The 25,315-nt window shown below is 37.0% G+C and overlaps 1 protein-coding gene across 2 annotated transcripts in view; it reads right to left on the bottom strand.

Annotated features, from left to right (window-relative positions):
- Positions 1-5,288: 5,288 nt before the first annotated feature.
- Positions 5,289-25,315, bottom strand: part of NAMPT (nicotinamide phosphoribosyltransferase) — a 40,257-nt gene continuing 20,230 nt past the window's right edge. The window contains exons 7-11 of one of the 2 annotated variants that reach the window (XM_029233596.1): positions 21,112-21,337; positions 19,236-19,355; positions 15,515-15,655; positions 14,187-14,321; positions 5,289-8,791 (exon numbers count right to left, since the gene is read on the bottom strand). In XM_029233596.1, coding sequence (XP_029089429.1) covers positions 8,681-8,791; positions 14,187-14,321; positions 15,515-15,655; positions 19,236-19,355; positions 21,112-21,337 — 733 coding nt within the window. In that variant the 3' untranslated portion in view covers positions 5,289-8,680. Of the gene's footprint in view, positions 8,792-13,407; positions 14,322-15,514; positions 15,656-19,235; positions 19,356-21,111; positions 21,338-25,315 lie in introns of those variants that run through there. The other variant, XM_029233595.1, reaches the window with a different exon arrangement.

The raw sequence follows: 25,315 nt of genomic DNA, 5'->3' as shown, positions 1-25,315 counted from the left end.
GGGAATTCCCCCAGTCCAGTTTAATCTAAATTTACAGTTTGAGGCTTTTGTAACATGTACGGGGTGTGAATTTGGGTTGCAACTAGGTGCAAGGGCTAGCTTGCAGTGACAGTTTGTCAGAGGTTTTTCTTAACTCGGTCTGCCCAGAGCTAAAGCAACTTTTCTTGCAGTGCCCTAGTGGTGTTGGGGTAAAGGTTTACTCCTGGTTCACCGTCATCCGGAAGTAGCCCTTTGCAGGACCTGCTTTATAAAGGGTCTTTGATTTCTGTTCACATGTCCCGTCAGGCCCTGGAAACTGAAGCTCATACTCCTCAGGTTTGGTAGATGCCCCGGGACAAAAGTACCTTCCGTACTTGCTTCTCTATTCCACATCCCATTTTCACGTGGATTTTGACCTAGTCATTTCTTGCTGATGTTTGTTAGTTCAATACAAAAAATAAAAGTTACCCATTAGTTTTTGTTGGCTTTTAGTGGAAGGCAGTCAGAATTACCTAGTCTGTTTACATTTCTGGAAACAGAATCGTCTAGTTATAAAAATACAGAGAAAGCTTTTGTCAAAAGTTTGGTGTTGCTTGGTTTACAGAGAAGATTCTGTTTCTCCATCTGTAAAAGAGACATTTAAAATAGCCACCAATTTTGGAATCTGCATCAATGAAGTCTGCAGAACCCCTTGCGAGTTGAATTGAAATCACATTTACTTACTTTGCCTTGTTACAAAAACAATTTAAGGTGATTAAAACCTTAAAATTTCTAAGAGCACCAGTAGACGTTCAAATAAAGAGGGAAGGGCATTTGGTAGAGAGCACCCTTAATCTCTGCTCTGCAATTACAGGCATACATCATTATTTTACTGTGCTTGTTTTTTTTTTACAAATTGAAGGTTTGTGGCAACCCTACATGGTCAGATGATGGTTAGAATTTGGCAATAAAATATTTTTTAATTAAGGTACGTACATTGTCTTTTTAGACAGGCTACTGCGCACTTATCTGACTGCAGTATAGTCTGAACATAACTTTTATAGGCACTGGGAAAGCCAAAAGCGAGCCAGACTCGCTTTATTGTGACGTTTGCTTTTTTTGAGGTGGTCTAGAAGTGAACCCGCAATATCTCCGACGTCTGCCCGTAACTAGGAGTTCTCATGGTGGAGTCTGTGTAGCAACCCCCTTAAGTTATATGCAAAATGTTTTATTTGCAAATAAGAGTTTTTCTCTGAAGAAGGCCCACAGCTGTAAGCACAGTCTCAGAGGTCTAAGGTCCAAGGAAAGTTATGAACTAAAGTACATACAAGGAAATCTTAGGCAAATAATTTATCCTCTTTGTATGTTAGTTTTCTAACCTATATTTTGATGAAACAAACACTTCATGAATTTACTCTAAGGGTTTTCCAAAAAGACAGTAATATGTGAACATGCTTTGAAAAAGTTATCCGTGTTTAAAAAAACAACTTAGTAAAACGTTCTACTCGTTTTTTGTTTGTTTTTCAACACTTATTAAAGTGTTCAGGGTACTACAAAGGGTACTAAAACACTGTGGAAAAGTGTTCATCTTAATGACATTTATTCAACAAACATTTAAATGTACTGAATGCAGGAGATACAGATGAATAAAACACCATTCTATATTGCCTCATGCAGGACCCAGAACCATGGATTGTAAGAGCTGTTTTAGAAATACACTCAGTACCTATGGAGGCCAGAGGAAGGGCATGTGGGGTGGGGATGGCAGATGAGTGAGTTGTTGCATGATTCTTGGGGGTGTTACCACCTAACACCTAAAATGAGTTGGTCAAATGCGGCATAAGTAAGGAGAGGAGTGGGGAAATGGTGTGACGTGTGTGCACGTGCGGGAGTGTGTGTAGGCAGAACAAGTAGGTGATGCTGGCACAGAAAACAGAGGGCAAGACATGAGGCTGTGTGTGTGGCAGGGGCCAGATCAGGGAGGGTTTTGTGGGTTAGGTTGGATTCTGAGCATTATCGTGGGCTAAAGACAACACCAAATGCTTTAAGCAGGGGACTGAAATGATTCGATTTTGTTGGAATGCTTTTTTGGTAGTACACAGCAGCAGGGGGAGGCGGCTAAGGATGTAAAATCTGGTTAGATATGTTTTGTATTGTTTCAGGAAGAGATTTGTGCGCCTAAAGTGGGAGTGGGAGAGAAGATAGATTATAACGTTATTTAGTAGGTAAATCAATAGGAATGTGTAATTGAGGACATGTGTAGGGTAATGGAGAGGGAACTCTCGCTCGGGCGGTTGGCTGAACCCCCAAATGAGGTAGAGAATCAGGAGGAATATAAGTTTGGCCTTGTCGTATGTGAGTAGGTATCTGGGTGGAAATGCATCACAGGTGGAAAAGTCTGGGCTAGAGAGAGAAATGCGTGGAGGCTTGAATAAACAGGTGATTGCTGAGAGCATGAGTGGCTGAGATCAGCCGAGATAAATAAGGAGATAAGTAGGACTCGCCAAAATGGAAAAGGTGAGTGTGTGAAGAAGAGCCCCAGAGAGAGAAGGCACCCGAACTGTTCCAGCACAAGATGAAGCAGTTTCAAGGACTGAATTACTAACAGTGGCAAATGCAGGGGAGAGCCTCCGGTGAGATAAGAACTAAACATATTCGTTTGACAATCAAGAGGCGTCTGTTTTGTTTAATGAGGGATGAGAACCAGATGGGAGATGAACAGCAAGTGAGGCAGTGAATGGAGAGGAAGTGTACACAGAGTTTGGATATGAAAGGGAGAAGGGCGACTAAACTGGTGCTATCAAGGGAGTGACTTTTTCTTTTTAAGGACTGGAGAAACAGGAACATGTTTGTTGGCTGAGGAGGAAGGACTAGAAAGGGAGAGGATGAAGATTAAGAGTTGTTTTTTCCCAGGCTCAGAGTTCAGGCTACTTAGGAAGAGCTAAAAAGAACTAAATTCGTAGTCAATCCATCAGGAGGGCTCCTCAGCCCAACAGCTGATCCATCCATCTTAATAAAAACTGCAGAACGTCTTCCCTAGTTTACCTCAAAGAAGTAACAGCTCAGTAGGCAATTATAATAATTAGATAAGAAAATAAAGTAAGTCAGGATAACTATATTTTTAATAGTATTTTGCTGCCAACCAAAGAAAGATGCTTCTTTGGGATGAACGTAAATCAATGTAAACCAAAATTGTATTTTTCTGCAAAGATTATGCTATAAACTGGTAGAAAAGTCAATTGACAGCTTATTCTACTCGCCAAGAGAACAGTATGAGCCCTGAAAAGTGGTAAAAAGATCCCTTGTGAATATACCAACTAAGTCACCAAGAGTCCTGTATATACCAATAAGGCGAGGGGTCAGTCAGCCCACGTGAGAGCACGCAGGCAAAATTCTTGATTACCAAGGACCCATTTTCATGTTAGTTAAAAAAAATTTTGGTGAAGTTGGTAATTTGAGTGAGTCTAAAATTCCATTCAAGAATATATTTCTCTTTGCTGGAATAACAAATAAATAAGTTTTAATGGAATGAAGAACTGTGAACCAATTAAGATAGAGTTGTCTCTGGGGGGAATAAATAATAATTAGAGAAACTTTTGAATAACCTGAATAAGAATAAGAGGTGACCGATTTTAACTGGTGCAGAATGCTTTGGCTGGTTTCTTTAAAAAAGAAAATGTGACTCTTAAAACATTAAAAACAAAAATTCAAAAATGTATTTAAAGGCTGGAACACTGGGGCCTATGTCAGTTGAAAGGGGGTGCTGCAGCAAGCTAGCAAAACCAAGAAATTTTAAACCGAGATCATTCCTTCCTTCCGTGTATTCATTAACTCAACAAATAGTGCTTAAGCATCTGGTAAAGGACATCAAGCCTTTGGCAATACACAAAGCACTTTTTAATCAGTTTGTTACTCGTCCACGCATGTTTGGACCCTTCCAGGAGGCAGAGCTCCTCCTCTTGCAGGCCTGCCTGCCTGCATCAGCGGTCTCCACTGCCTGATCCCTTTGAGGCTCACACCCCTCCTTGTTGCTGCCCCCTGCTCCCTTCCCTTCATTCACTGAACACACTGCCACCTGACTTAGTTTTCCTCTCCACTACGACTCTGGATGATCTTAATGTCCACCCGTCCAACCCACTTGTCTTTTTAGGCTTTGTGATCTTGTTTTGTCTCCAGTGATCTTCCTTAACTTCATGTAGCCACTGCAAGGTCACGCCTTGGCTCGTACTACACCACGAACTTGCTCTTCTCATATCACTAATCCAAGCATCCTGGTCTCAGGCTAGCATTTTCTGTCCTTCCCAAGCTGCTTGCTCAACAACTCCCAGTAGATCAGAGCTGTCGTCAGACTGTCCATTGGGCTGTCTACTGTCTTCCCAACACTGTGTGTTGCCTTCACGTCCTTACCTATTCAGTTTAAGTACCGTAGGACCCTTTTTCAACAACTCAATTTTAATAATTATTCAGTTATTGTCCTTTGTTCTAGTCAGACTTATCTGGCAAAACTCCAAGTTATCTCTATTTTCTGCGCGTCTGTACCTAGGCATCAGGGTGTTACTAGGGAGGGCAACAAAAATAAAACCACAAGAGGCAAATTTTCAGTGTAGTTCTCGATCACCAACTAGTTGGGGAACTACAGAATGGTGTGGAGGACCCAACACCTCTGGGCACTTTACTCTCCACAATAACTGTTTTAAAACTTGCATTTTCAACCATCTGCCCTGGTCTCAAATTTCAGAGAAAACCAAAGCCTGCATACGCACTAGCCTCTCCTTTCTTCTAGATTAAAAGCACTCTGTCCATCGGAAGCCAATCCTTTGGACCCCATCCTCCTCCACCTTCTTTGGAACCCAGTACCATGCTGATTCCTTAGACTCTCTGGTCTTCCACTTCTCCCTTTTTCCTGGGTCCTTCTCAGAGATAAAGCAGTACCTAAAAAGGGAAAGGGAGACACACTGTTGCCTCATTCTCTCCTCCTTCACACTTCCAACATTTGGGAGCTGTGCAAGGGTAGCTTCTTTCTGACATCTACCTCCTCTACTACCTGGAAGGGCATGTCTCTAAGCTGCCAGTTATTTCCAGGAGGTCAAATCCAATAGATGCTTTCAAATCCTTCACTCTACTTGATTTCTCAGCAGTATTCAACACCTGTGCAAAAAAAAAAAAGCCCTTCCCTGGGCTTCCATGACTTTCCTCCTCCTGGTTTTCCTTTCATTTCTTTAGCTACTGCTTGTCAGTCTCCTTTACCTGCTTATCTGCCACTTAAAACTTTTGAGAGGGCCTATGGTGTTGCCCTGGGCCCTCTCTTCTTTATAGCAGAGATCCGCACATTTTTTTTTTCTTTAAAGGGCCATATAATAAATTATTCTAGGCTTTGCAGGCCATAAGGTCTGTCACAACCACTCAACTCTGCCACTGTGACGTGAAAGCAGCCATGAACAATAGTTTAACTAATCGACATGGCTCTGTTCCAATAAAACTTTATTTACAAAAACAGATGGTGGGCTGGATTTGGCCTATAGCCTGTGGTTTGCCATGCCATACTCTATACTCTGCCTAGAGAAGCATCCTCTCTTGAGTCTCCAATGACCATCTATACATCACATTCATATCCAAATCAGTATCTCCAGCTACCTAAAATCCACATTTAAATGTCTCAAAGGCATCTCAAATCTTACCTGAGGAATTGTGCTCTTTGCCCCCAAATCTGATCTTCCTCCAGTGTCCTTAGTAAAAGGCACTGCCATAGAGTGCACAAGGCAGAAAGTAAGGCATCCTAGATGTTTCTCCCTCTTTCATTCTCTAATTCTTTGAACTGGAAGAATACCTAAAAAAGGTAACTCTGTAAATGCCATTATTTGAAGCACACAGTCAAATTTAACATTTCACTAATAGAGCTAAACTTTATTTCCATGTTTATTACATGTTTATCTTTGATGTTGAATACATATTAGATTGATTTAACATACAACTTGGGAGAAAAGCTGACATTCTCCATTAGATGGGTTAAAAAGGAATGTAAAACTACAAAATACTTGTTTAAGTTTGAATTCTAAATTATGGCAAACAGAACAATAATTACCTTGCCATTTTTCTCCTTCTAGTTTTCCAAGATGGATTTCATTATAAAATGTTTTTCATAACAATTTATTTCAAGAAAGGAAACAAGGGATAATCATTAAAACCATTTTACTTTAAGTATAGAGTACAAATAAAGAGTCTTAACGCAGAACTCCTATCTCCTATTTAAAATACAAATAATACTTCAGGATATTATGAACTGAGGGGGACTGACTATTGTAAACTGCAAATCTAATGACTTGAGCAAACCCACACATGCCATTTGCTTTTGTCTGCAAGAGTCAGGCTAATTTAAGGGTGACACAACAGAGTTCTATTTGATATCTATGTCACCCAGTTTCTACTCAGAATGGGGATGGCCAAATACTAAGTGCTTACGTGATGGAGATTCAGGATTAATCGATTCCAAGTGGCTAAGAGCTAAGAGAGTTAATCATTCCATCCCCCAATCTATGGCCATGTACAAATGTACAGATTTTAGCATTCACTGAAAGTTTTAAAATAAAACTCCTCTAGATACTCTGAAACGGCTGAAATTCACAGTGTATAAAGACTGTTATCTGCAGTATAATTGCAGTGTTTCAGCAAAATCAAAATTATGGGTGGTTATCAAAGTTGTTATTGGTAATAGTTTCTTTTTCTTCTCTATAAGCCCCTTAGCATATTTTGTGAAGAAAGGTGTGTCCTTAATACTCCTACTCTTTACTTAGATTTAAAAAATAATAAATCAGCTTAAAATTATTTTCTACCAGGGATTACAGGATGAAAACTCTTACTAGAAGTGTGAATGATGCCTACTGTTCTCATTAGACAGGCGTTTAGAATCATCGGCAAAATCCCATATTCTTCTTAATAATAATGCTTATAAAAGATGTTTAATAACGATAACTCGCTTCTAATTAGATTACTCTAGTGATAAAATATTTTCTCATGTAACTGTTTAGGCCAAATGATTTATGGCTTTTCCATTTTTAAAATTTCACTTTTAATGTCATGTTGTTAAAGCTTTTCTAAATACTCCTCTAATATCAGATTCTTAAATGAGAAAAGACAAAAGAGCGAAAAACTCCGTCTCAAGGCACACTCCTTTTCTTACAACAGGGTTGACACACTTTTCTGTAAAGGGCCAGATAATAAACATTTCAGGCTTTGTGGGTCACAGGGTCACTACTGCAATGACTCAAGTTCTGTTGTTCTTGTGAGAAAGCAGCCATAGACAATATGTATTTACAGAAAGAGTAGTCCGAATTTGGCCTGCAGGCCACAGCTGGCCAATCTCTGCCGTAGAACAGAAAGGACATCTAAAAAATCCTGGTCTCTAGTCCAATGTGATGACTGACTCAGAATCTAGCAGTTTAATCACTCTAGAACACGCTGATGTTGAACACCGAATTTAGCCAACTTTCCGCTTCTGGTTCAGATTATTCAAACTCATGTCATCATGCTTTTCATTTGGGATAATTTATCTTCATTTAAGAACTTGCCTGAGCATTATTTATTGAGGGATTCAGTTTAAAATTAATAAATGATGTCCATAAAATTGAATATCCAATTTAATTTTTGAAAAAAATGAAAAATATAACAGAATCAAAACATTAAAAATAAGTACACTCACTACCCATTCCAGTAATTCATTTAAGTCATATCAACTATAGAATAGGAAAAATAAATTCAGAAGTGTAATTACTTTAAAATACACTGCTTCCATTTCTGTCAATATTTTACATTTATGTATATATTCTAGAGTGTAAGCAGAAATTCTCTCTAAAAATCTCCTTAAAATCTTGAGGTGCATATTAGAGCCACAGGCAATATCTGACATATAAAATTGCAGTACAGGCCTTTCAAATTTGGCATTTCACTGGTACAATACAATGACCAACGTGTATAATCACTGTACAGTGCCTAGACATTCCAGTAAGAACCATTATTTTCTTTACTGTAGAATGATTAATACATATTCTACAAGGGGCAGTGAGGTTTAGTAATTCTATTGGGTATGTCCTGACATAATTTTCAAATTGTACAATAAAACAAACAGCTTTGTTAAGGCCATGTTTTATTTGCTGATTAATGGACAAAAGGCAATGTAATTTATTTTCAAGTATTTTCTTGAAAGTCTGTGCTCATAAAAATCATGAAAAGTTGGAAAGACTGTTAAATCACTGAAACTTTAAATATATCTTACACAATCTTGTTTGTACAAAAATACAAGTTAAATATAAACATAAAGCAATCATGATAATTTTATGCAAATCTGTTTTATGTGATCTTCAGTTATATATAAAAGTTTCTTGGTTCTGTTTGTGAAAAGATCAATACCAGATTGAATTACTATCTATTGGCAAAGGGCCCTAAAAAGCTTACTTTAGCAATTATCTTTTACATGGTTAAGAGCATTTCCTAATTTGAGATCACCTAAACACTGGAAAAAAGAAAAAATGAAAAGGGCAGTATGTCCATAAACCAACAAATAATGTGGCTGTAATGTATCATAAAACACAAAGAAACCCCACACATCTGTACAATAAACATTATGTATTACATACTCACACACAGGTGTATACGTGTGTGCATGCACGTAAACACACACACACGCACACGCAGGCACGCACACACATACCCAGTCATAAAACAAAGCTTAATGAGGTGTTGCTTCCAGTTCGATATTCAGCTGTGCATTTTTTCTTACTTCATCAAATGAATAGCTTTTTGTCACCTTCCCATTCTTGAAGACAGTATGGAGAAGATCCTGCACAAATATAATAATATTAAAGTTTAATGATATTAGACTATCAAACAAAATTCTTAAGTAATGCTTTGATGAATGAGGTTAGTCAAATACACAGAGATGTTGATAGTGTTCAAATTATGAAATGATTTTATTCACAAAGAATGCTGGTAGAGCAGGCATGATCTAAAATGGGATGTAGAGATATTTAACTTTTATGGAAAGGAATGATCTGAGTAGTACATTCTTAAAACAGTTTTCCTTAAAGGAAAAATGAAAAAACCTAGTTGACCCATCTCCTTTTTTTCAGGTGGAAGATGCTTACTGCTTTGGTTGCCCAGAAGAACTATGGCTGTCACTGATAAGCATGACTGACAGATCAGCAAGGAAAGCCTGCCAGACCTTCCCTCGTTCCTAGCCAAGACTCAACACCGATTAAACTTCTCAATTTGGAATTTACTAAACTTTCTAATCACGAGTTTTGGCCTTAAAGAAGCAAGCAAGCAAACAAAGCCAACACTGAAAACAAGCAACCAAACCCAGAAGAGAAACATAAATTGATTTCTTGACTAATGCACAGCCACTGATTTTAAAAACTCTGTGTATATTCCGGAAGTCACTGATATGTGTAATCCATTTGATCCACACAAGGATAAAACAAAGACAAATTAAGAGAATTAGGACTAAATTCCCTTTCGAGTCTGGTAAAGCCATCCCTGTCTCACTAAGGAATTATCTGCCTCTAGTTTCTCCTGAAAAATCCACAGAAGTAATCTACTATGCCGAAGTTTTCCATCTCATCGGAAGGTGAGGAGCATACAATGTTATCTAACATTTTTGTCATTATGTTGTTTCCTTTTTATCCTAAGTTTTATTTTTTATTTAAAATTTTTTTTATTGAGGTATAGTTGATTTACAATATTAGTTTCAGGTGTACAACATAATGATTTATTATTTTTAGATTATAATCCACTTAAAATTATTATAAAATATTGGCTATATTCCCTGTGATGTACAGTATGTGTAGTTTTTTTTTTTCTTTTTTTTTTTGCAGTACGTGGGCCTCTCACTGTTGTGGCCTCTCCCGTTGCGGAACGCGTAGGCTCAGCGGCCATGGCTCACGGGCCCAGCCGCTCCGCGGCATGTGGGATCCTCCTGGACCACGGCACGAACCCATGTCCCCTGCCTCTGCAGGCGGACTCTCAACCACTGCGCCACCAGGGAAGCCCATGTAGCTTATTTATTTTATACACAGTAGTTTGTACCTCTTACTCCCCTACCCTGCCCCTCCTCGCTTCCCTCTCCCCACTGGTAAACACTAATTTGTTGTCTGTATCTGTAAGACTGTTTCTGTTTTGTTATATTCATTTGTTTTATTTTTTAGATTCCACATACAAGTAATAACATACAGTATTTGTCTTTCTCTGTCTGACTTATTTCACATAGCATAATACCCTCCAGGTCCATCCATGTTGTTGCAAATGGCAAAATTTCCTTTTTTTTTAATGGCTGAGTAATATTCCATTGTATATATGTGCCACATTTTCTTTATCCATTCATCTGTTGATGGACACTTAGGTTGCTTCTGTATCTTGGCTATTGTAAAGAATGCTGCTGTGAACATTGGGGTGTATATAGGTTTCAAATTAATGTTTTCATTTTCTTTGAATATATACCCATGAGTGGCATTGCTGGGTCGTATGGCAACTCTATTTTTAGTTTTTTGAGGAATCTCCATACTGTCCTCCCTAGTGGCTGTATCAATTTACACTCCCACCAACAAGGTAAGAGGGTTCTCTTTTCTCCACACCCTCTCCAGCATTTGTTATTTGTAGACTTTTTGATGATGACCATTTATTCTGACAGGTGTGAGGTGAAACCTCATTGTGGTTTTGATGTGCATTTCTCTAATAATTAGCAATGCTGAGCATCTTTTCATGTGCCTGTTAGCCATCTGGATGTCTTCTGTGGAAAGATGTCTGTTCAGTCCTTCTGCCCATTTTTAGATTGGATTGGCTTTTTTGATATTACGTTACATTAGCTTTTTGGATATTTTGGATATTAACCCCTTGCTGGTCATATCATTTGTAAATATTTTTCCCATCAATGTAGGCTGTCTTTTTGTTTCATTGACGGTTTCCTTTGCTGTGCCAAAACTTTTAATTAGGCCCCATTTGTTTATTTTTGCTTTTATTTCTTTTGCCTTGGGAGACTAAGAAAATACTACTATGATTTATGTCAGAGTGCTTCGCCTATGTTCTTTTCTAGGAGTTTCACGGTATCATGTCTTACATTTAGGCTCATTACTGCTTTTGACACATTTTATATCTTTTTTGTTTTGTGTATCCCTGAACTACTTATAGGTGATTTTACTGTTTGTCTTTTAAACTTCCTTAGTATATGCTTGATTTGCTACCTTTACTATATAACTGCCTTTACTGATCAGGTACTTCCTTTTGTAATTATCATGTTTACTCCTATTAACATTTCTTATAAAGCTGGCTTGGCGTTTAGCTTTTGGTTGTCTGTAAAACTTCTGATATCTTCAAATCTGAATGAAAACCTTGCCAGGTAGAGAGTATTCTGGGTTGTAGGTTTCACCTTGTCATCACTTTAAATATATTGTACCATCCCTCTGGCCAGCAGACTTTCTGCTGAAAAGTCAGATTATACAGCCTTATTAGAGTTCCCTTGTAAGTTGTTGCTTTTCCCTTGCTGCTTTTAACAATCTAATTACAGTGTTTCTTGGTGTGGTCCTCTTTGGATTTGATCCTTTTGGGGCTCTCTGTGCTTCCCCTTCCCAGGTTAGGGAAGTTTTCAGCTACTGTGTCTTCAAATATGTTCTCTGCCCCTTTCTCTCTTCCTTCTGAGACTACTACAATGCAAATGTTAGTTGCTTGATGTTGTACTAGAGGTGTCTTAAACTGTTCTCATTTTTTTTAATTCCTTATTCTCTTTAGCTTAAGTGATTTCCATTACTTTGTCTTCCAGTTCACTGATCCATTCCTCTGTATCATTTCATCCGTTGATTCCTTCTAGTATATTTTTAATTTCAGTTATTGTATTCTTAATCTCTGGTTCTTTATATTTTCTGACTTTTTGTTACAAACTTCTAAACTCTCACTCTGGTTAGCCTGTCTTTTCATGAGTTCTTTGATCATTTTTAAGATCATTATCTTGAACTCTTGTACGTGGTAGGCTGGTTATGTTTTCTGACCTTTGAGAAGTTGCCTTTTGTAGAACTCCTCTGTGTCCCAGCAGTGAATCCCTTCTGGTCACCAGAGCTATATGCTGCTCTAGGGCTCCTCCTATGTGGGTTGCTTGGGTCCTTCTGTTGTGGAAGACTGACTACAGCAGGCAGTCTGGTGGATGCGGCTGGCCCCCAGTCTCGTTGGTTGCCAGGCCTTGTGTGTAGACTGCTTGCGGCTGGTTGGTGGGGCTGAGTTATAAGGCTGCTAGCTGTGGAACCCTGGGGGGGTCCCGGGGCTAGTGTCAGCCCACTGCTGAGCAGAGCCAAGTCCTGAGGGCTGGTGTCAGACTGCTGGTAGGCAGGGCCAGTTGCTAACAGCTGGCTGTGGGGTCCAGGGTGTCCTGAAGCTTGTGTTGGCTTGCTAGTGAGTGGGGCTGGATCCAAGAGCAGCTAGCTGAGGGGCCCAAGGTGTCTCCAAGGTCAGCTACTGGGTCTGACTCAGGCTCCTTTCAGACTACTGCTTCTGCCCTGCGTCTCAAAGCATGCGTAAGTTTGTGTGTGCCCTTTAAGAGTAGAGTCTCTATTTCCCACAGCCCCCTGGGTGTCCCGAAATAAGCCCTGCTGGCTTATCTTCCTGGCGCAGGACCTGCCCCAGGCTGGAGAGGCTGAGGTGGAGCTCAGACCCCTCACTTCTTTGGAAGAACCTCTGAAATTATATTCTTCTCCTGTTGATGGGTTGCCCACTTGCAGGTGTGGGTCTTGACTATACTCTGACTCTGCCCCTCTCACCTGCCTCGTTATAGTTCCTTCCTTATAGCTTTAGTTGCAGATCTTTTCTGGTAGATTCTGGTCTTCCTCGTCAGTATTTGCTCTGTAAATAGCTGTAATTTTGGTGTGCCCGTGAGAGGAGGTGAGCTCAGGGTCTTCCCACTCCACCATCTTGAAACAATCTTATCTGTCCTTGTGTTGCTTCAAATCACACTGCTCTTGCTGTGACATTTTCTTTATAAATTTAACTTTAATCTATTGAGGAAAGGTGGTTCCTATTAAATCAAAAGGTCTAGATGATCATAAATTGATTAGTGACTCAAATGTTCTCAAGTATCATTCACATACTCTTAAAGTCTTGGCAGTACAAGAGTTACGTGAAGGCTATGCAAAGAACTGCATAACAGGCTATATAAAGGAATCTAATTCTGAAAGTTTTAGGGACTTATACATATTTTTCATTAAACAGAAAAATCATATTGTATTAATTCTGGCTCAAAATCTTAAAAGAATATAATAAAAGTAACATAAGCAAAATATGTGATGTGGTATAAAGGATCAAAAGTTAAAAACATCTAAAGTAATAAGTGTATTTATGTTTAGTGTAAACCCTCTGAGAATATGAATATTCATAGGTAATTTTCCTCTAAAAAAGAGTATTTTCTTTTTCAATCTGGTGGCTTAAAAACAAATTTTATAACTATTGAGTTCAGGAATATAAGTGTACTTTTGTATGCTAACGAGCATAGAGACTACTTTAGCATACTATACATGTTTCTAGTTTGGTTGACTAAAATCAGAAAACTTGGTTAAGTCTAGGTTTCACCATTTATTAGTTATATAATCTGAATCAAGTCTCACTGTTTTCACATCTTACACTACTAAGATAACGTAACTTGCCTTTTTTAGTCATTAGAGCTGCTGGGAGAATCAAATGAGACTAAAGAAAACCATCTGAACTGGATTCTATTGTTTTGAAAAAGGGAATTGTCTGTAACAACATTTTAGAATTTGGATAGCCCTTCTTTTATCTAATAAAATTACCAAAGTTTTACTATAACATAAATAGCTATGAGCAGTCTAAGAAGAACATCCTTTAAGTATTCTTAACTATTCCCGTTCAGAAACGATTCACTGCTAATTGGCAATGAGAGTAAGATCAAATATATGCAAACTCACTGAAGCTCATCAATCACTCCCTGCAGATCACTATGTAGAAAAACCATAATTTTTTTTGGAATGTTACGAAATATTTCACCCAATGTATGTAAAAGTCTCATATTTACTATCTAGCCATTTCTTGTTTTTCATCGTATTTTGGAAGGCTAGGTCAGCAACTGTAAACACTTTAAATAAAACATAAAAGCTTCCTTTCTTAATTTGAAGAGTCAACCTACTACTGTTTAAAAACCAAACCAAACCAAAAAAAAAAAAACCCAAATCAGCATAGATACATACATGACCATATTCTTCAAGGTCTCCTTTTCCTTCCTCAAGTGTAACAAAATTCCCTGCTGGTGTCCTATGTAAAGATAATCGGCCCTTTTTGGACCTTTTGTTGGGATCAGCAACCGGGTCCTTGAAGACATTAATCTGGAATCCAAATTAAGAAAGTTGGAGAAATACAAGACTAATCATCACAAATGTTCACTCAACCCCCATTAAAAAAAAAAAAAAAAGTGTGTACCTAATTTATATAAAGTTTAAGGCACTTTGTACGTATAATTAAACCAATCCACACCTGGCTTTTAGAGACAAGACTCTAGCCTGTTTTGGAGGACAGAGTCCTCTGTGATGAAGAAGGTATGAACAAAATCCAAATCTTGGATATCCTTTCTTACCAGTGTAGAATACTAATACTCCATCTGTAGTAAGTCTTTGAGGTTAACAATGTGACCCTTAAGGTATCTCCTTTTGTATTATGCCTTGCCCTTAAACTGATCTAAGTACAGCACATGTGTGTTACTGAAAAATCAATCTATGTCAACTCAATTATATAATCTGTGGCAAGGGAACGAGGAGTTTACTACGATAAAGCCTTTCCTATTTCATAACCTTTTCCCTTTTGTTACTTTTTATTCTATTACCTTGTTACTCTCAGAAGCAAAGAAGACCTAGAGGACCTAGAGCACAATGTTTCAGGATCAGAAAGGAAGAAGCAACTGGAGGTGGCTATAAGAAGAGAAGCAGAAGAGGCAATCCCAGAATTCGCCAAAGAAAGATGGTGGTGAACTAAGGTAGGTGAACTAAGGTAGGGAACCAACCCCTGTGTTCTTAGGATCCCCTACACACACCCTTTAATACACAGACTCTCAAGAGTTTATGAAGAGCTAGGGAGACTGTTGTTCAGCTGCTTGCAGCTTGGGTTCCCTTGTTTTAAGGCTACCAGAACATGATTCTAGTAACACAACTCACACGTCATAGTTCACCTTCCTAAAACATTCTTTGACAGTGTTTACATACGTGATGGCTAGGTTAGCTGACATTCTCGTTCAAATATGGTCAACTTTTTGATTCAAAGGTATATACTGAAGTAGTGGAAATGAATTGACCTGCATCATCTCTCTTAAATAATCTCTCATTTTCCCAAATCTCCATTTTTTTCTGAAGTCAAGTTATCACCCCCTGTCTCTTTTCCTTCTTTGTTTCTGCCTCAAGGTCAGGGGTACCTGACAATACAGTAACAGTTCAGGACCATATTATCCTTGGACTATTGTGTTCAATAAGTACATTCAACATACATACATAAATATTAACAACACAAGAGTAAAAGTTCAATGACATACCCCAAGGCCATTGGTTACAACATAACTACATTTAAAGGAACAATTCAGGAGATCTCTTGTTAACTTCTGTAGCAAAGCTCCACCAGAACCAAAGGAAACATTTTCTATGCTCCATTTTTTTTGCTTCATGCCTTCCACAATCTAGATTAAAAATAAGATATAAATAAATAAATTTAAGCCAAGTAATTTGGAAGAGGAAGGAGCTAATTATCCATGAGCCATATTGATGAATAAACCATCCAAAGCTGTTTTATAACACAGTAAATAATGAGATAAGAATAAGGTCTACACAAAGTTACATTCCACTCTTTTCTTTTAAAAGACCCACCAACCCCAAAAAAGGGCAGCCCAAGGGATAAGTGTAGAAGGAGGGGATTTCATTTAAAGTTCCTGAATTTGTGTTGTAGTCACAGTGATTGTGGTTTAGGTTGGGGGAACGGAGGAAATGAGAGGGAGAAAAATAATAGCTATAAATACCTAAGGTTACTTGAGTAAACTCTCATCTACCTCTCTCATCTACCTCTTGCAGTTACTGCCCAGATGTCAGTAGCACAAGCAATGGGGCCTGGATGTTTGCCCCAAATTACTAGATTCTAGAAATGACACTCCTCATCACTAATAAATCTCAATACATGTTATCACATGTCATATGTAATGGGGCATTTAAAAGTCAACGGATATTGGTGGTAAAACAGTATAAAACACCCTCTCCTGCGCAACAGTTGAGACACTGGCAGTCATCTTACTCTGGCTGGTACTCCAGTGCCGTAAGCAAAATTATGAACTGACTGGGTGTTAAGATTTATCATTGGATCATTTTTGGGAGAATGATCATCTAAAAGCCAGAAAGAGAGACCTATATGAACAGAGAGTTCCAGCAACTAGAATAGTTCTTTCAAGGGACACATAATTTAAAAGTTACAATAATTTATTAATCTACATTATTATCAATATCATTTGTATTTCTTTTTCCTAAGCAGGACTTATTTACCTAGCATCTGTCTTCTTATTTAACATATTCCATCACTTTTATGGTAGAAGGTGGCAAATAAAATTTAATAACCATTTTTAATTTCATAAGAATAGTCGAAAGTAACTGGAAAGTCCCGTTTCATTTTATTTAAACAGAACTTTCAGAAGTGATCAGAAAATCGTAAGCAAGTTTAATAGTTTTAAGTGAATCGTTAATATAAATTTGCCATATTCCTCCCAATACCAAAAGTCTCAAACTGACCTTTTATTTTATCTATCCTTATTTTCAACCTTGCAAGACACAAATAGATAAACTCCAAGGACCTTCATCTTTTAACAAGCCCACACTTAAAAAAAAAAATCTCAGCCATCTAATTCTCCTGGTATATGTCAGGAATCAAGATGGAAACATATACAATTTATTTTACAGTGATTCCTTAGGTTGTACATAAACCCAGTCTCATGTCTTTTATTACTATACCTGAACCCAAAAGTACTCAAGGGCCCTGAATTCAGATTTATTTTTCACTGAACTAACTGTAAACTAAGTATACTAAGTATAACTAAAATAATAATAAAAACCTTATAAGACAACACAAAATTAAGCCATGTTCTAAAAAGTGCATTTCAATACTGAAGAAATACAAGGAGTAGAACAAAAAAATGGGGGAGAAGAAATGGAAACAGATAAAGATGGAGGGTAAGGAGATTTGGGTAAAATATATAGAGAAAATAGTTTCAGAACTGTCACCTGATTTTAGGTAAGCCTCAGAAGCACAAGAAGGAGTAAATCACAAAGAACAGTATCACCTAATGTCATATCTCTGTATTTTAGGACCAATAAGATATTCTTCCCATATAGCTTTGCCCAAAGTTGTGAAATTTAGACAATTTAAAGTTTAAGTGAATTTTTCTATTAATGTTACAGGAAATTATGGAATTAGAGTAAAAATTACTGTTTAAAAATATTTGCACATACAAATCAGAAGGAAATCTGACTAGACATAGCAAAAATGCTATATGAATTTCCTTTTCTTGCTTCTAAAGACTTACTTTGACCCACCTCCAGTATGAAGAAAGCAGATAGCAGGTACTACCCCCTTTAGGTAATGAGCGCATCCGCATTAATACCAACTATTCATTCTCTGACCATTCTGTTTAAGGTTTCACCAACGCCAGAGAATATCTGTCTCAATATTTAACTTCTTGATCATGGAGTTTAAAAAAAAAAAAAGTTCAAGTTCTGAACTGATTCTCAACTTTAAAAATGCATACACATTTTCAAAGTTTATTTAGAAAAACAAAAAGAAAACAAAAAGAAAAAAAGGAAAGCCAAAGAGCTTGGGAAGTTCAAATACCTGATGGAACAACCGAACTTAAAGAGCTGCCCCTAAGAACAAGTAAGGGTAGGTATAAGCAACGGGAAGCGCACTGGGCTAATGCGTATTCTGATATACAGTACCCTGCCCACATTTCTTCATCTGCAAGGGGGATAAGTATGTGTGAGGGTACCCGCTACAATGGAGGTATGCGTACTAGTTCTTAACTGATACCAAGGTCAGAAACCTTCAATTCAGCTGAGCGACAGGACAACTGCAATTAAACATGCCAGCTGAGATTTCTATGCTCAGGTCCTCTTCCTTGCTGCAGATTTTTCTTCTGTTACTTCCTTCCTTTTCACATCAAAGCCTTAGAAGAGCTGGGGAAGTTTCCACTTTTCTTAGGCGAGGCAGTTTGGGAGAGTTGGTAGAAGAAACCTCATTTCTGTTATTGCAAGACATCTATTCCAGACATCATTTTCAAACTCTAAATGCATATCGCCACAGAAGTACTGATAGTGATATGCAATAGTTCTTACTTTTATTTATTTAGTTTAATTTTTTTTTGTTTTTGGCCACTCTGTGCGGCATGTGCAATGTCCCCGACCAGGGGTGGAACCGTTGGCCCCTGCAGTGGAAGCATGGAGTCGTAAGCACTGGACTGCTGGGGAGGTCCCAATAGTTCTTACTTCTAAATGAATCTTTGGAAAACAAACTATTTATAATTTGGGTACTGACCTTAATCTAACCACACTGAACTCTTTCAAACAGAAAATTCCATCTGAAACTATATACATTAAAATTTCAGTGCTTTATAGTAGCTGACAGTCTACAGCGTGGTATCGCTGATAGTCTTTAATACCCAAAATACTCCATAAAAATTGAGTTCCTTAGAAGCTTATCCGAGAAACAAAAGAGGAAAAAGTTTTAAGATAGCATAAAACGTAGGCTATTTGGCTAATAGTGGTAACAATGTTAAATTTAGAAGAGGTGACAAACCATTCAATAATTTTTGAAAAAGCACAGATGAATATCATTCAAGTTTCACACTGTTAGAGTAATATGAAGCTCCATTCTATTAAAACTGAGACCTATTTGTACAGTGTCAAGACTTTTTGTTGTATATACAAAAAATATTCCTTGACTGGCATTGTCTTGTTTCCTAGTGACACTTCTTTGGGCTCATCATCCAGGGCAGCCAATGAGGACTGGCAGTATGGTTTGGCCGGTACTTCTGTATTTTAAGTTAATATATTTTAAATATACTTCTATATTTTAAATTTTAAGCAATTAACAGAAAAGACATAAACCATCTTAAACACTTATTAAAAGAATCACAGCTGTACTTTAATGTGTTCTTTATCAAACTAATAAAAAGGAGTTTAATTATAAGGATTGCTTTATTGAAACTTTTAATATAAAATCCGTACCTCTTGTAAGGTATTAATATCCACTCCATCCCCTTGAATAACTCTAAGATAAGGTGGCAGCAACTTGTAGCCCTTTGAGTTCTCAGTAACAGGGAACTTCTTACCTAAAATATCCAAAACCTGTATGGAAAAATACACAGCCAAACACAAAATAACTAATACTGAAAAAAAAGTGTTAAAGCTTTCCAAAGTTTAAAAAAAAACCAAGATTGTTAGCAAAGCAAGGTCGAGAACATAAAAATTAAATTAAATTTTACAATACTATGTATAAGCCTTCTAAAATTTTGTCTCAATTCCTTTTGATTATGTTAGAAACAGGCATGCAATTTTCTACCAAGTCAACTTATACTGTAAAGTGGCTCAGAACACAAGTAGTTTTCCCTCCCTCACATTTTTCAAATTAGATTCAGGGAAAAAAACCCTTTAACATTAGGAGCTTACAGTGGTAAATATAATATTTTTCAAAGGTATATAAAACATCATTTAAAAAACATGATTATACTTTTGATTTGGATTTTTTTCTGCTTGTGCCCAATAATTTAATTTGTCTGACATAAATAATTTAACTTGTCTGACACGAATCCACCTGAATTACAAAGTTCAAAGAAATCATGATACGCAGATAAAGCTGGAAATGAAGCATATAAAACCCATAGTTTCTCTGAGGTGCTTCTCACCTAACAATGACACCCATTTTTAAAACCAAATTGCTTAATATGCCAAGTTGTCCCACTTATTCATTAACTACTGCAAGTTTGGGAGCAGCTGAAATACCTCAACACTGACTGAAAATTTCTCAGAAAGCTTGGTCAGAGATTCCAAAGATCTACCCAACAATCACTCCCTTTTCCTAAATAAATTGTTCTAACAACAAAAACATTCCATACTGATAACTTTGTTGATTCTTGAAACTAGGTTTGGATATTTTTATTAGGTAACAGGAAAAACATGCAACCTGTTCAGTTTGCTAAAACCAAATCTGTTCATATTTCAGGCTAAGATCAGACCTTCAGATGGCCTATTAACAGGATAGGAAAAGACCTCCTTGATTCTACACCCCACTTTCTTAAGGGGTAATTCATCACCTAATCATCAGCTGGGAAACAGTGTGGTAAAGCGGGAAGGTGATAGCCACAAAGACCTACGTTGGATACTTGGCTTATTTTACATGTCATGTGACCTTGAGCAAGTTTATTTTAACCTCTCTAAGCTGGTCTCTTTGTCTATAAAAAAGAGATTGTAATATTGATCATAGGATTTTCATAGAGATTAAATAATGACACAGCTAAAGCAAAGCACACATAGCACTATATTTTTCTAGTAGTGAGCATCAATAACCTGCTCTTATTAGTGCTTTTCAAAGAAGGTAAACCAAGTCCTAAACACTAAAAAAAATGCAACAAGGCTATATTAAGAATCAACAGTATCTGTAAAGAATCTCTACTTGAAAACTATTTCCAAATTATTTTTATTCCACATTACATTGCACATATTTCTTCTGCACTAAAACCTTCAAAGGTACAGCAATGATAAAGGAAAAAGAAAGAACCCACAAACTTGGTAACCAAATCACAGGACTGGTTAAAATGTTAACACTATTAATTAATTTTGAAGGTAAAAAGAAAAGAAAATATCTATTCAACAGTACTTAACTGTTTCTTTGACAGTATATAAATAATCCATAACTCTGGATATCCTTTCTCTGTTATTAATGTGTGACCTTGGGCAAATCTATTACTCTCTGGGTTGCAACTCTAAAATAAGGGGACTAGTCCAGAGAGCTCTGAAATGGTGTGTGTATAAATGAAATTAAAAGTAGTGTCGATGCAGCTGGTCTATAGGCACTTTAATAGTCAACTTACGTATTAAAATTTACCTTTAATACAGTGTCAAGAGGATTTCCAGAATCAGGTCTGATTATTAGTGGTGCCTCTGTACTTCTTGATACTATTAAATGTCTTAGATCTTCACCCCAGATTTTCTCACACGCATTATAAATGTCATAGCTATCGCTGACCACAGATACAGGCACTGATGAAAATTGTGTTACTATATGTTCAAAAGCATCTTTTTCATGGTCCTTCCCCCAAGCTGTTATGGTACTAGAAAACAAAATGAAAATACAGATTTACTTAGGCAGACACATTATATGTTCCTGAATCATATCTCATGTTTACTATACTACACCTTCAACACTGCAGAGAAGGTGAGTGATTTAGTTTAATAAATGCACATCAAAAGGTTAACTGAGTATCTGAGCCAAACCACTCCTTGGCCAATTTTTAAGACTATAAGTAATCTCATTCCTCTCCAATAGTTATTTAAACTCTTAAGTCATGTTCAACCAACTATAAACTACATTATTTTCTTTTTTAGTATTCCTGAACCTACCTCCTGAACCTACCCATTTAAAATGAGTGAGCTAAAAAGTACCTGCTTTTAGTACCTGTAACTTTCTACGTTACACTGAGATGTTAGAAGGAATGAACACATACTCCCATTATTCTGCTAGGCCATGAAAGCATTTGGCTCCCTTCTGTGCATTTTCAAAACCATATACCAATAATAGAAGGGACACATTTTATCTTTCTTACATTTCAAAATCTTACACTTAAAAGCAATTACTTAGGCAATTATTTATACTATACCATGCATAGATACAGTAAACTAACTCTTTACCTGTTATATCTTCAGTTGGCCAGTAACAGGTAGTCATTTATTTCACTTACAGATTATCCACTAGTACTTAATATATGCTCCGGGAATAAGAGTTATAATATTTAGTTTCAGCAAAACATAATTAAGATGGGAAATAAAGCGTGTGAGTTTCTATTAGGCAAGTATTATTATAGTGATTTTTACACTGTCCTCAATAATGGTGGTTCTTTTTGAACAGATTCATGACATGTAACCTAAGTACTTGCTGGTTAACCAATATATAACATAAAAATTTTTTTAAATTCTTAAAGAAAACTTCATAATGAATTTTAGAATTGTTACCATTTTCTCATGCCAAGTAATTTTTCTTTCTCCCTAATTTGCTAGTCTTTGCCTCTACCCCATTTTCCGAAGTAAAATGATGGAAAGTAAAACAACCCATTCATTTAACCCCATGCAGATATAAGATTATCTCAAAACTGTTTGAAAAGTCATACTAATTTATTTTTGAAATTGTTGTTTTATTCTTATTTTTTTTCTAAAGGCCTGAAGTAAACAACTTTTCTTATGCTGGGGATGGCAGAGCATGCACATTTCAGGGGTGTAAAGACTTAGCTACCCAGAACTACTCTCATCTGAAATGGAGAGATAGCATATTTATATAAAACTCATTTTACAGTGAACAAAGTAGCTATGATGCCAACTCTCCACTTAATGCAAGTATCTGCAGGCTAAAGGGAAAATTAAGACATGGATAAAGAGAAGCCCCTTCTTCATATCAAGAATTGCTATGGTCCCCTTTATAAGGGAGAGAATTAAGCTCAAAGAGTACCAACACTGGAGAGCTTTGCAATGTAAGAACAAACTCTTAAGAGTTAAGAGGTCACTGTTTATGCACTTATTTTTTACTAGCATTGTATCAATACAGTCAACTAACTCTGCTATTTGTGTGTATCACGTCTAGCAAACTTAATGGTTCATTTTTAGTCTTTATCTTACTTGCTTTCTCTTTGGCATGTGAACTTTCCTGAAGCTTTCTTTCCCAATGACTTCAATGACATATCCCATGCTTTGATTTTTTTCCCCATACTTCTGTGGGTCCTCTTCAGTTTCCCCTAGATGCTCTCCTTTCTCAATGTGACCCGGGGCACTGGTCCCTCTCTACACCTCCCTATGTGAAAAACACTCAAAGCTTTTAAAAAATACCTTTGTAGTGAGAGTTTCCAAAATCTGTACCTTAGCCCAGGTTTTTTTTTTTTTCTGGAATACAGATCCATTTTGTTAGGGAGGAAAATGAGTTTCTTCATCTCATCGTCCCACAGACATTCCCCATAGCACCCTCCACATAATCTAATCATAATAACATCTAGTATAATATTTGGTATATGGAGATCATAAATATTTGTTCAATGAATTCTACTTAATTTAATTTGATACCTTTCCAAAGTTTGAGGAAGAGTTATGTAATTGAATATTTTCAAGTCCAGATTCATATATTCTTTAAGAAAATATTTATAACAATAATGGCAATGTTCTAAATTTTAGTGTTTTCTTATTTTAAAGTTATCTTGGATGTTAATTCATTTTCCCTCAATGACCTTCTGATGTAGGAGATGTAAAATTTTAGCTCCTCCTGGATGGAGGAACTGAAGAACAGAGAGATAAATGACTTGCCCAAGGCCACCCAGTATGTCAGCTGTAAGGTCACTCAGATTTCCCAACTTTAAGTCTACAGTTCTTTTCACTATACTTTGCTGTTGTTTAAACGACTTGTCTACTTAAGAACATCTGACACATTAAAGAGTCAAATTTGCAGATGTAGTAAATATTACAAGACTATAAAAATACAACAGATTTTCAACCTGTTTTAACATAAAGCCCTAAAGAAGATATCACCTTTATTCTCAGATGTATAGTATCATACTCATGATGTTATTACTTTGAAACAAAAGCATCAATGAAGAGTCTAATATATGGGTACTACAAGAAGTTTTATCTAAGACCAAAAATAAAAATACTGCAACCCTAAAATCCTGGTCTGTTAATGTCACTCTTATTTTCCCAGATTCACCAGTCTTGAAACTTACATGTGAAAGTATTCATGTCCCTACTAATAAAGCAATGCTAATATGTGTTAGCTGAATGTACCCTCTACTGAGCCCCAATTCAAATCATCACGTTCCAGCAATTTCATCTCCCTAGCCAATGCTCATGTTTACCCCCTTCTTTCCATTTATTTAGCCACTTGGATCTGAACCTCATCATCTGTCAAAATGATTGCAACAGCTTCCTATAAATCCTCCTAACTTTTCATTTCTATTTTTCAATTCATAAGATAGCCCACTATTACTCTTTCGACAGCATTTCTCTGATGACATCACTTCTTTGCTCAAAAACTTCAATGCCCACTCCCGTTTGAAAATGGAATTAGAATCATCTAGCATGATGAGCAAATAGTTAACATTTCAATATCAAAATAAATTTGAGGGTGTTTACTAACCTGTCTTTCCACTCTACCCTACATTCCCTACAAAATGTCCCTACAAAATACATTTCAGCTCTTATTCCCTAAACACATCCATATTTGCCTCTTTCATTCTTGCTCTTTCAGGACAATGCTTAACACATGGTAGGCATGTAATAAATACTTAGAGAATGAATAATCTCCTAATGTCTGCCATTAAATTTTACCAATCATTCAAGAAGTCAAGATTTGCATACCATCTCTATAAAACCTTTCTTAATCCAACCCTATCAGTGGAACATGACCCTACTTCTCCTTCCTTTGCACTGCTAGAGCACTTTAATTGTACCTCTTTAAAAGCACTTAACAGAGCAGAACGCTGCTAGTGTACTATTTTTAATCCAAAAGATAGGATTAATTCTTTATATCTTTCTATCCCTTGTAGCACCCAGTAGACTGCCTGATATCAAAGCTCAGCTTTATTCACTGCTGGTTTTAACACCCTGCAATATTCAAGTATGAGTAGAATTTAATAAACTGCCCCGAATTAATTACATTAAATAATTTTTGTTATAAGAACCAGAAATAAGGTTTGGCGTACATTTTAAAAACTCCACTAACTTTCAATAAAATTAACTCTAGGATCAGAGCAGCTATAGCCTAGATCATAATTGTCTTCTAGTTTAACTTGAGATGTAGTAAAATCAGATAAGGAAGCGTAAGAAGACTCTAACACTCTTCCTTTCAACAAAAGGGCTAACTTGCGGGCTTCCGTGGTGGTTGAGAGTCCACCTGCTGATGCAGGGGACACGGGTTCGTGCCCCGGTCCGGGAAGATCCCACATGCCGCGGAGCGGCTGGGCCCGTGAGCCATGGCCGCTGAGCCTGTGCGTCCGGAGCCTGTGCTCTGCAACAGGAGAGGCCACAGCAGTGAGAGGCCCACTTACCGCAAAAAAAAA

Source organism: Monodon monoceros, unplaced genomic scaffold, assembly GCF_005190385.1.
Source record: "Monodon monoceros isolate NGI ecotype Baffin Bay Population unplaced genomic scaffold, NGI_Narwhal_1 Super_Scaffold_2, whole genome shotgun sequence".
NCBI lineage: Eukaryota > Metazoa > Chordata > Mammalia > Artiodactyla > Monodontidae > Monodon > Monodon monoceros.
This window is presented reverse-complemented; position numbering and strand designations above follow the sequence as displayed.